The 12,427-nt window shown below is 41.0% G+C and overlaps 1 protein-coding gene across 1 annotated transcript; it reads right to left on the reverse strand.

The window, feature by feature from the left end:
• Positions 1-46: 46 nt before the first annotated feature.
• On the reverse strand, positions 47-11,967 carry pnpla3 (patatin-like phospholipase domain containing 3). Its single transcript, XM_084573376.1, has 9 exons — positions 11,677-11,967; positions 10,264-10,496; positions 10,119-10,184; positions 7,063-7,272; positions 3,885-3,945; positions 3,576-3,752; positions 3,098-3,230; positions 2,892-2,999; positions 47-2,257 (listed from the first exon to the last, which is right to left on the reverse strand). Exons 1-9 carry the CDS (start codon positions 11,861-11,863, stop codon positions 2,014-2,016), a joined length of 1,419 nt encoding a protein of 472 aa, XP_084429502.1. The 5' UTR covers positions 11,864-11,967; the 3' UTR covers positions 47-2,013.
• Between the last annotated feature and the right edge of the window lie 460 nt (positions 11,968-12,427).

Here is a 12,427-nt window from a genome sequence, read left to right on the forward strand (position 1 = left end):
CCAACAATACTGTATTCATCATTACACTGCATTTCTCGGAGGTAAATGAGGAAATTCTTTGAATTTGTGTTGATCCTGTGCCCTTGGCTGCAGAACGCTCAAATAAAAATCACACAGTCGATCCATTTACAATTGTTTAATTTTTAAATAACAACACAGTGCATTAACGTACCGTGACATTCAAGTGATAACTGACACAAAACATATTAAAAGTTGAAGGTCGAACCATACAGCTGGTTCCGAAGGTGTTTTAAAGTTAGAAGAAGGCAACACACATTAAAATCAGCTCATTTTAAAAGGTTAATGTATTGTTACTTTTTATTTTGGATTAAACACTAGTTGTGGAATGTGAAAAGTTTCGTTACTCCTTAGCAACCCTCTTCCACGTTGGCACACCCCAAAGTTTTATAATTATAAGCTTCTCTTTCTTGCATATCTTTTTATACCACTTTTATATTTTCCTGCAGCTACTGGCAACGCTGATATTTAATGTCACTGGTTAGCGACGTTTTCTAGTTCTGTCAAAACACCTACCAGCAGCCATCTGGTCCCAAAAATGCTGGTAAGCTGCTGGCTTTACATATAAGAAAATGGGCTGCTGATTAGGCTGTACATGTGTTTATGTATTCATAAATTGGCGTGGACTTTAGTTATAATGTTGTAAGTAATGTATGGATTTGTGTCATAGTTTGTCATATCGCTGACAAGATCAGTTATAATAGGGCCACATTCATTCACTAAAATGAATGCCAGAAGAGGAGGAAATAACACAGTAATGACAACAACAGGAATTCTATACCCAACAAGGCACTGTTGTTGTGACATTTTGATTGTTTTTTACTGAAGCCATAGTTAAAATATTTCTCTGCTGAAATTGTTGAAATCTGCTTGGAATAATCAATACTTTAAAACATAGACTGTATATAAATATGGACAATACCTCCCCACTTCCTTGCATTGGCCAAACTTCCCTGGGATCCAGGCGGCACCACCATGCAAGTTTTGAGCCAGAGCCTGCGCACAAATATCCGAGAGTGGAGCCATGCACACCCGCATTACGGATAACCCATCCACACATCCGCCAGACTCACATGCTTTTTTGTGTAATTAATACTGCACTTTGGTCTACCTCCACCAGTTACAAAGAAATGTTGGATCATACCCTGTACTTATTTATTTATTTATTTATTTTTTTCCAACTCTCACGGCCTTATGGGACTGCTTTATAGAGCATCTGGCATACCAATTTGTAGTCATAGTAATGTCACATCCTGTTTCCATAGAATCAAATAACTAAAACAAAACTAAACTGACACTGAGCATACACGAAATGAGAGAAACTATCCTTGAAAACAACTGATGTGTACTTTAGTGATTTAGTTTGGCCGAAGTCCCATCCACTAACATGGAGGGGGTGGAGCTTATGACCTATACTGCAGCCAGCCACCAGGGGGAGCTCTACTTGCTTTTGCTTCACTTTTGAGGAGCTGCTCCGCCGTCCATCTTTATACAGTCTATGCTTTGAAATGACAGGAAGTAGCAGTTGAAGTAGAAATAGTGTACAGTTTCTCCTTTTGTGGTTTTCTGTAGCTAAGTAGTAGAAGGCCAGTATGGGGCAAGTTTTGGCACGCTCTGGAAGTAGTTTCTTTTGCAACATTCTAAAATTTTGTTGGCTTACTTTGGATGTATCCATAAATTGACAGAAACTTTAAATGTACCAGAATGGATGATAATACTAAACTAACAGATAGGTAGGGCTGTAGGTGTGAGGTTGTTAGGTTTCTTTGTTCTGTGCTGTGCATTAAAACAGATTATAAAATTGATGAAGTTAGCTGTAACGCTGTCCAGATTGCACGGAAATATAAAACATTTGGAGTGTTCTGTCAACGTGACAAATAGTTACACAGTAGGGCTTATTTGTTCAAACTTTTAACACCCATCAAAGCACCTGTGCCTGACCCGGACAGCTAAAATGTGGCCGCATCGTAGCTAAAGTGAAGGTCCTGAATTGTTTTACTGCTGCTCACTGCTGTAGGATTCATCCTGCGATCCGACAAAGAAGCAGACTTGTTGTGGAGATGAGGGTGCGATGAGGGGAGGATGATGCTGGGACGAGGAGGAGGTAGATTTGGGGACCTCCCAGTAGTTTCCGTGGAGGTCGAGGGCAGAGAGAGCGGGCAGGGCGTCTCTTTGCAGGGTACCGTCACACTTCGAAGGTAGTGGAGGCACACTCAAGCATTTCCTCAGACATGGTTCACTGTGTATGCAATTATAAACACGTGTAAGAGTTTCACTTATTCCAAACAAGAATCACGTATAGTAGCAATAGGCAGGAAATCAATTCCTTTACATATACTCTATATAGTGGCATAAACCTTAATTTCATTTTACCACAATGACAAATACAGACATTCTATTTCTATTCTATTTCTATAAACAGGTTCAGAATAGCTTCAATGCCTGGTCTAACACAGAGCTCTTCAGTGTGCGTCAAACTATACTATACAAACACGCTGTCTGACTACAGCTACAGCTACAACACTAGCCCATGCTTTCAGACAATCTATCCTTTGTGTGTTTAGCTGTAACAGGCAAATAAGAGATTCCATGAAAGCAAAAAATAGTACAATTAATATTCTAATAGTAGATTGGAGGAATCAGATGTCATTTATCCTATTTGTGATTAATGTAAACAGGCATTACTTGACGCCTGATTTCTTAATATGTTGTAGTTATGCCTTTCTTTAGCTAATTTTGAGATTGAGTCATCCTAACTTTGTTGGAATCTTGGGGGACAATGTCCCAGTAGAGCCAATCATCCGATTTCTGTCCATGGCATTCCACCAAAAGAACTGATATTGTCCTAAAGTTGCAACACTTAGTCAAATCACCTGATGGAGCCGGCTGGTTGTCCTTTCCAGGCCTGTCGGTACACATCACCTGCCACACTGAACAGCCACCGCATATCAGTTGGCACCTCTGGGATCCACTCCACAAACCTGATCCAAAGGAGACATCATGTTAAATACACGTGCTGCTTAATCATGGGCCTTGCTCTTTGCATAGAACCCAGTGCTTACTGCTACTGTCACCTCACCTCTGGGCCACAGAGTAGGCTGACTGTACAGGAAGTGTGTACGGCATGAGCATGTAGGAAGCCACTCTCACTGGTAGCATCTCGGACACCTTGGCGTACAGGCCAGATTTATCTTGACAGGCTTCGCAGAACACTGACAGATGGAAAACAGGAGAGACAACCACGTATCATGTTTATACCATTATCTACACATACGTTTAAAGTACAGACGTCCAGATTGGTATCAAGGAAAAAACAGAACAAGACGACTTCTTCTAGTGGCCATTGGCTAGCGTCAAAGCTGTCACAGATCGTGGGAGAAAATTTGTTTTATTTAAGATTGGATAGGGACTGGGATTGGCCGATACTGAATATTAAAGGATTGATATCGGAACATGGGGCAAAATACACATTATGTAATCTGTGAGGTCGAACAACAAAAACATGCCTCAAACGTATCTTCCTCACTAAGCCGGTTAAGTCTGGGCTGACAACCAACCTTTCTTGATTGACGTAGGCAGAGCAATCTGCTCATCCAGCCACCAGTGTTGTTTACGCAGCAGACGGAGCCTCCGGAGCACCCACTCTTTCGTTGTTTCAGTATGGTTGCAACAGCAGCTCTCAGGGCTCTCTGGCGTGGAGGGCCCCGAGGTTGGACGCTCCAGCATCAGCAGGTCTGGCATCACAAAATATGACGTAAGTGACACAGTCCAAAGATCAGGCTAGAGCCTGATAGGGATAGGGATGCACCATAACCAGGTGACCTCAGTCGAGAGTCACCGTGGTAACACAATAATAGAGAACTCACTGTTCTCTTCAAGGAAGCGTAGAGCATCTTTGTAACCGCTCTGACACATCTCAGCCAGTATCTGTGGAGAAAAGACAATATATCTTCCATATGGGGAAAAACTTTGGAATTCACTGGAATTTAACTGCCTTTTTCTCCTAATGTCTGCTTTCTTTGTCGTATGTAAGCTACAGTCAGGCTATTTTTGTTATAAATTAGTTATCTGCATTAGTAGCTTTGTAGCTTATTTATAACAAAACCACGGCAAGAATATTTTAGGACAGGCTTTCTCAATGACTATGTGAAATAAAAGATCAGAAACCAAAAAACAGACCAAAATATATATAAGCAGTACAATTTTTAAAGGAACACTTTGTTTGTTCAAGCCATGAAAAATATCAAAAACAGACATTAAACCTATCTCTGCTTATGTCGTATGTGTTAATCTCTGGTTCCACACTGGCAGATGTAAAAAGCTGAAAATGATTAAATAAATAAAAAATAAAAAAAATTAAACAGTTTGCTTGATAGGGATATTGATTTCCCTCATTTCTTTGTTAGATTTGTTGTGATTTCAGTATTTAAAGTCTCCCATATTATTTAAAAGGAATTCTGTATAATGGAAATCATAAGACAAAATCCACTGTCCCAAAAATGTTTGACTGATTGAGGTTTTACAGGGAGTTAAGTCGCTATACACAAGAACAAAAAGAAACTTCTAAATGTAAAACTCTGAATGATGTAACAAATCATTCAGTGTAATAATTCACACAGATGAATACGTCTGTATAATAGCCATAAAGCAATTTTCTCTTGTAGTTTATCTTTGAGCTTATCTTAGACTGTTAACTTGTGGAAATGACAAGCTGGACTGTGTCCATAAAACTGAGCAACATCTCTAAAACTCACTGTTTGACACATTATATCTGGTTAAACTAGAAATGGCAGACCAACAATTTGTGATTTAATGTGCACTAAGTGCATTTGCGAATGCTAAGCTACACAACGCTACAGTCAGGTAAGGTACACTAATCAGGCACAACATCATTCCCACTGACATAAGAAGTGAATAGTATTGAACACCTTGTGACAATTCAGTATTCTGCTGAGAAACTTTTAGACCTGGCATTCGTGTGGCTGTTACTTAGACATGTAGCACCCACCTAGACCAGCCCAGACACCCCCTCCCCATGGCAGCAGCCATCCCCAGCAGGATGCAGCCTGACACAGGCACACACACAAAAACGGTTTAGGAACAACTCAAAAAAACAAGGTGTTGACCTGGCCTCATCATTCATACCCTACTCACTCCAGCTATACAACAAGTCACCTTTCTGTAATAGATGTGATTAATGTTAATGACCTTATTAATCCTTCCCATGTATATAATATATATTTACTTCTATCTGTATTTCTTGTTTGTACTATTTAATTTTATTTACTAGATTTTAACTTATATTTTATTTTACTAGATATTTACTTATATTTTTATTTTTATTGATTTATTTTCATTTACTTGTGGTTCTCCAGAGTGTTTTTTTTATGTGCAACTGAGCTACTGTGACCAAGCAATTTCCCTTGTGGATGAATAAAGTCTAAGTCTAAGCCTAAATCTATAATGGTATGCCTGATCAGTGTATATTAATATTTTTAACATAAAGACCAACCCTCTATGTTGAAGGAATTTACAATATATTTGGTTATATAGTTACTATATAAACTCTGGTTATATTTGTTGACACAGCACAGAGCTGAAACAAACAGATGTGTTTGCCATTCAACGTTGAGATATCACTATCTGTTAGAAAGCCAGAAGGACATAGTCTTCTATCACTGACTGCATTTATGACACAGCCATGTCTCTGTGGTCAGTTTGTTTTATTGCATAAGAGAAACTCCTTCAGTAGGGTTCTTTTGACATCAGCAGATGTATTCACAGCCAATCCCCTGGCTGGAATGGTCAGACCACAGAGGTCATGACCTGCCAACCGTGTGAGTTACTGGCTCAAGCGCGTACTGGTCGAATTGTTTTTCAGGTGGCGTGGTACAGCGAGGTCATTCCTGCCTCGAGGAATGTGCTAAGAACACACGTGCCTCAGAAACAGAGATTTGTGAACGATTTGTTACATAATTATGGGACTGAGCTATAACATACACAATCATGGTGAATCTGTGTGAGGAAAACAACACAGCAGACAGGTCTGCTCCGACGAGGCCAAAGCTCAGCTCGTGTGAGAGCTCAACTAATAATTATCACAGGGACTGATAACAACATGAGGAAACATGAAATCAGAGGGAGATAACGTGTCAAAACAAGATGCTGGAGTTTGAGGCTGAAGTTCTGCTTGAAGTCCTGCTTTTTTTCTTTTTCACACACACATACGCCCCCCGTGCTTACACAATAAACGCACTACCTCCATTTACAATAACAGGAGGACTGCACTGCGCTGTAGTGGTCCAGATTTGGTGTGGGGTAAATGAATAGGGAAACTTGTATATTTAGACGGTAGTTCCATGTGGGTTCATTAGTATGCAATTCCTCTCACTTCACATAGTAATTTGATCCTTTCTTGTTATAAAAATATCGATTGGCGCAGCTTTAAATGAACTTTAAGGGTTTGCTACATTTAACACCGGGACTCAGAATCATAGCTTTACATAAGGGCAGTCAAAATGAAAGCATTACATCAGGCTGCACGTGTCGTAGTTCGGAAAATCAGGAAGTGATTAAAGCTACAGGCTTGCAGCTACACATTAAGCTGTAGCAAAACAAGCAGTCTCTGGAGTGCGGCCACAGTAAATAATTTTACCCTGCAAAGGGCAGCAACATGCCGTGTACTGTCAAATTCCCAAAAGAAAAAGAAGAATGAGCAAACATGCAGAAATGGATAAAGACCATAAACTGGATAACAAAAGAGTTAAAGACCAATAAAGACATAGGTAACTGAATGCCAATGCTGTATTTACTGAGCTTTCTGAGCAGCTGACATGTTTATAAGAGTAATAAAAACTTGAAAAATATCCATTTAAATTTTAAAAGTGTGACTAATTTGCGTTAAAGTGGGTTAACTAAGGAAATCATGTGATTGTTTGCGACTAAACCTTTAATTTATTGAAGGTCCTAGTTCATATACATATAATTTTGTCATGTTATGAGCTCCTCCTCTGTATTGCCCTGAAATGCTAAACTGGTCCTTACCTTAGGTTCTGGCGGAAACAGAGCCCTGGTGAGGCGGTACATGTTGCCCAGGTTCATCTGGATGCTGGTGTTGGTGAAGCGCAGCTCGTGGAAGCTGCTGGAGTTGTCCCGGGGACAGATGTCGCTTTCACCAGAGAAGGGCGATATGGTGATGGTGTTCTTCAGCTCCGACTGCGGCAGGTTATCGCTGATCCCGCCATCCACGTAACGCTAAGGACGCACAAACAGACAGGAATGATGCATGCACTGTACTTACTTTTATTCAAAAGCTCACGCCGTTTAAATTTTGTTGACGTGGATCACTCACTGCATAGTCAGTATGCATCATCCAGAACTTTTAGTGCTGTAGTATGATAATGGGCACAAACATATTTTGAGCCACTGCCACCATGGCATGCAATTGCTGTCATGTACTGTCACAGAAGTCACTCAAATTTGAAAAAAACTCATCCTGTGGAATACTGAAAAATTAAGGAGGGCTTTCCTTTTTAGAGCGCTTAAGGGAATTGACCTCGTTCTAAATGCCAGCTGTAAAATCCCATTCAATCTGGCAATGTCTGAAAGTGTTGCCTCTGTGTTTGGAAATGCCACCCTGACAGAAAGTAGGACAGACAGGGATTGTAGGTCAGGAGGGTTCACTTTGCACTCAGACAATATGCTGTAAATGTTTTAACCGTAATCGGAGAAGCAGCATTGCTAAACAAAAAACATTCATGGCATTATTTTAAAAGCATCCTCCCAAAAACATTTGCACATTTGCAATGCGGAAACGCCCAAGACAATCATACATTTTGCCAATCAGAGTGCACTGACAATTTGCCAACATCAATTGGTGTGTCCACCACTTTGGCCTACAGTTAATATCTGAACAACTATGGCGTACCTATGTCATCCAACATTCATGGCACCCAGGGGATAAACCCTACTGACTGACATGATGTAGATATTTGTGGTTCAGAATAAAACAGTGCTTCTTTTACTTGTTATCCACCTTCTCATCAGGCTTAAAAGTGTTAGCATGGGAACACATTGGTTTATCCAGGAATTAGAGGTGTGGCCATACTGAACCCTGAGTTGCTCAAAGGACCTGGTACTGGTGTGTGAATGTGTGTGCTTTAGGAACAACACCACCATCTGAAGATCAGTCAGCTAACAACTTAAAAGACATGAAAAACAGCACAAGGTGTTGACCTGGCCTCCGAATTCACTAGATCCCAATCTGATCAAGTATCTGTAGGATGATCCACAGAGGCCCCTCCCCTCAACCCATAGGACCCAAAGGCCCCCACTAACAACATTCTGTTTCCAGACACCACAGGACACCCTCAGAAGGCCCATGTCCATTCTCTGATGAGTCACAACTGTTTTGGAGGCACAAGGGAGACCTACACAATATTAGGATCATAATGCTATGCCGGATCGGAGTAGATGTATAAAGCTGACTTTTGACTAAATTGGATCAACAGTTGACTCTGACCTATAGCTATGCAATGCTTTCCTATGATTCAAGACTAATATTAGCAAAACCAATACGCCAATACAGGAAGGTGGTCATAATGGTGTGCCTGATCTGTGTATATACACACACACACACATTTGCTCATGTGTTGTCATGCCTCGTGTGAATGTACACTCACGCGAGGTGGTGACTCACACTTTACTAGGCACTGCACCAGCAGGCAGTCTGTAGCTGTGTAGCTAGGTACACAATGTACGGAATCCACAAATAGCTCCTGCAGGCGGAATACGCATGTATACCATACACACAAACACAACACGTGAATAGTTCAGAAATATCTAGTGTATCAACTTAGCGGAAGCACTCGGTTTCATGTGGGTTTTTATCACTTAGGTTCGGTCCCAAGTCTCAGACAGCTGGCTCCATTCAGCTTAAAACACATGGAAATGTCCACAAAGAGGGCGTTTATTTGATTCGATTTGCCACTGTGGAGCTTCACTGCTGGGATGATGATTATTATATAAAACGGCACAATTTAATCCAATAGTTTTTAAGATGGAGCATTCTTGATACTCTAGGTCATTTATTTTACTCAGTTAGTCATGGCTGATTATCTTATCAGTCTTGACTTTGTTATTTTGACATTTCACCTGTATTCATGCCAACATCAGAGCGGAGTGCATTTTCCAACTACTTTCAGTGGATAAACCTCGACAGCTTTTGTTCATTAGCCATTGCAGGGATTAGCTTTCGATCACACATTTTCAGTGCTTATATATTTGAACTGACGCTTCAGCTGCTTTCACAGTTCAACTGATGCTTTCAGCTCTTTATGCTGCGCCTCCTTTATTAAATGCAGCTATTAACCTTTGCATTTTCAAAACAGAAACTGATTATTCCAGCAACTCGAGTTTATCTACTCATGTCTGAATGACAGGGTTACATAATTCTGTTTATCGTTTGGTTGATTAATTTTATGTACTTCAGCTGCAATGCAGGTAAACTTTTTATTTCGTTATTACTATATAATCTGGATCTGGATCTCTCTTACTCACTAAGTTATGAGTGATTATGAGATCACTGCCAAAGTCCAACAGAGTGACTTCAGAGTGAAGTCAACAGATGCATCAAAAACTAGGACTTGGTATTTGACTGCTACAGTTCTTTTTTTTTGTCTGGACATGAGAATAATTTGTAATGGGAAGCAGTTTTGCACTTTGACCCATATTTTTAGTACAATAGTCTGTATCTCAAAGCTGTGGCTCCTGTATTTACTGGAATCATTCTGTCACTTTTTGAGTTTTGGATCACAGCTGCATCCTGACTGAACATGTTTTTGCATGCAGACTCCTAAGGATCTGCCTCTCTGATATCTGACTAATTCCATTTTAACTTTGCTTATTTTGACTTTCTTTCACCATTCAAGCTTCCTTCTTCTTTTTCCAACTTCCTTTTAGTCACACGCTTCCCTCTTCATGATGCCGATCATGTGTAATAAAGCAGAAGAGGGGACTATTTCATGAGGAGACACTATAACTGTGTATCCCCGAGGACCAAACCAAAGTTAAACCATAATGGGTGCGAATCAACCACTTACCACTCCTCTGAAGGATGGAGGAATCAGCCCGCAGTAGATGGGAATGAAACAGCTGCAGATCAGCGCCTGTGGAGAGAGTGCAGGGTTAAACCAAAGAATACGCATATCCGTGTCTTGTGACATGACCGCCACCTCCACCCCGTACCTGGATGAGCTCCTCCTTGGAGCTAAATTCCGACACCAGCACGTTCTCTCCATCGGACACTCTGGTCAAAGAAACACAGAGCCGCCCCGAGGCCAGGGTGTGCGCATCAGAAGGCAGATCCCGGTCCAGGCCGGACTTCATCACCTTGACAAGGTTGAAGGTTGGGTGAAGGGGGCCCAGGTTTCTCTTCCTGGCCTCCCTTGCCACCTCAATCACATCTTCACAGCATTTACCTAGGTCAAGGAAAGAACAAGGAAACATTTAAGAGTTTGAAGCAACACCACCATCTGAAGATCAGTCAGCTAAAACAAAAACACAGTGTGACTATGGCTAGATCAATAGCCTCTGAAGATAGCATGAGTCAATGATTTAAAGTGACTTGCACTGTTCCGACTACTGATCCCCTTCAGAGGTCACCACAGCTTCCTATGAGTCCGTGAGCGTAGGTCAGTCTGTTTTGACACGTTTACTGATATCACTCGTGAAACATAAAGTGAAAGAGTCCCTTTGACCAAAGCACATGCATGTTATCTTATGACCTGACCCCAGTACTTCCATGCACTCCAGCACTTCCATTTTAAACTGAAACACAGGTTGAACAAATATCAAAGAATCAGCCTGCTCTGTGTACAGTTCTCTCCATCAGCTCTGCAGTTTTAATCCTCATGTTAGGTTTTCTAGGGTGAATCCAGCAGCGACTGACAAGTGACATTTAATCTTGAAGAAAAATACTACAGTATGCTTTTCATTGCTTTGAACTGAAAGTAGAATAACGGTTTAATAACTGGATTTAAGGTACATTTCTTCTACCCTCAAGCCATCAGCCTCCTGAACAGCCCCGTACCCACCACTGGCTGTATCTGTAGCACAAGGCACAGAGCGCTTTCTAAAATTGGGTTTTAAGCTTTTTAGCATTTATATTTCTTCAAGTAAGAATTTCATTGTACAGTAAAAACACTGTGCATGTGACAAAAGACATCTTGAATCTTGAATTTCCATTTCATTTCGTCAACACACTCAAACTCTGCACAATTTCTAATATCATATCATCATATATTTAAATCTGAATTATGTTTCATTTTCTACATTTGTAGCCTGATTCTATTTTATCAGGATTTTCCTCAGTACAGCATGATTTAATTCTGCTTTTGAAAAGTGCTAAGAAATAAACTTTTATTATTTGTATAGTAATGTAGATTTTAATTAATAGTTAATTAATTAATAATAAAATTAATAGCTATTCATAGTTTTGTATTTGCATGGAAATGACGTTCACGGTTAAGAATGCTTTGAACAAAGCTTCGTATATGTTTTCTCACACCAAAACACAAAGAAATACACACATGCCTCACTGTGAGACGTTATAATCAAACAACACGAAAGACAAGAGCTAGTGTAAAACCTGTGTCTTACTTATGGGCGCCTGGCTGGCGAGCACCGCGGCCGTCAGAGCACCGGCGGAGGCCCCGTACAGCTTGGTGGCCCCTTTAATGAGGTAGGGCGCTTTCTCCAGCAGGCAACTGGCAACTCCGATGTGGTAAATCCCCAAGAACCCGCACCCGGCGAAGGACAAGTTCCAGCCGCCGTTTAGGTCGAACATGGCGGGGCATGCCCCGGCTGGGGAACCTTTAGGACGGATAATGTCACCGAGTGAGCTGCGGCTGAGAGAGCGGAGGTACCCGGTAGTCACGACGGACAGACGAAGATTAGTGGACTAACCGGGTCAGTCAACAGCTGGCTCGTATAAACTTCTCACGGTGCGTTCAGGCGCTGTCAGCAGTATCACGGTTTCGTAAGTAACCAAAAATGTTGTTTTACATACACAAGTTACTGCTAATTTTTAGTCAGTGTAAAGCTGAGGCGTTATATATTGTATTTCCCGGCGTTGTTATAACAAATGTATAGTTTAACAAAGTGCTAGGTGTTGTCCCCTAACCACACCTGGCGTCTTTCCACTTAAATCTGAGCGTAAAGCCAGGGGAAGGCACAGAAGGCGCTTGTATTCTAAGATTTACGAGTTACCATAAAGGCAGCAGATTTCGCTGACATTATGATTGGATTATTACACGTCTATCAATTCTCTTGTCAAAACAAGGACCAATCAGCGACGAGAGGAATATATGACGCACGGCGGCGACGTAACACGTGAAAGCTATACAGTCAA

Source organism: Chelon labrosus (genome assembly GCF_963514085.1).
Source record: "Chelon labrosus genome assembly, chromosome: 23".
NCBI lineage: Eukaryota > Metazoa > Chordata > Actinopteri > Mugiliformes > Mugilidae > Chelon > Chelon labrosus.

Bases quoted from the DNA above. Each gene is read 5' to 3' on its own strand.
- pnpla3 (XM_084573376.1), bottom strand. From the start codon at position 11,863: ATGTTCGACCTAAACGGCGGCTGGAACTTGTCCTTCGCCGGGTGCGGG. The intron at 10,497-11,676 runs GTAAGACACAGG...TCCTTGACCTAG, and splicing joins CGCCAGCCAGGCGCCCATAA to GTAAATGCTGTGAAGATGTG. The intron at 3,753-3,884 runs GTGAGTTCTCTA...TTGTGATGCCAG, and splicing joins ACGCTTCCTTGAAGAGAACA to ACCTGCTGATGCTGGAGCGT.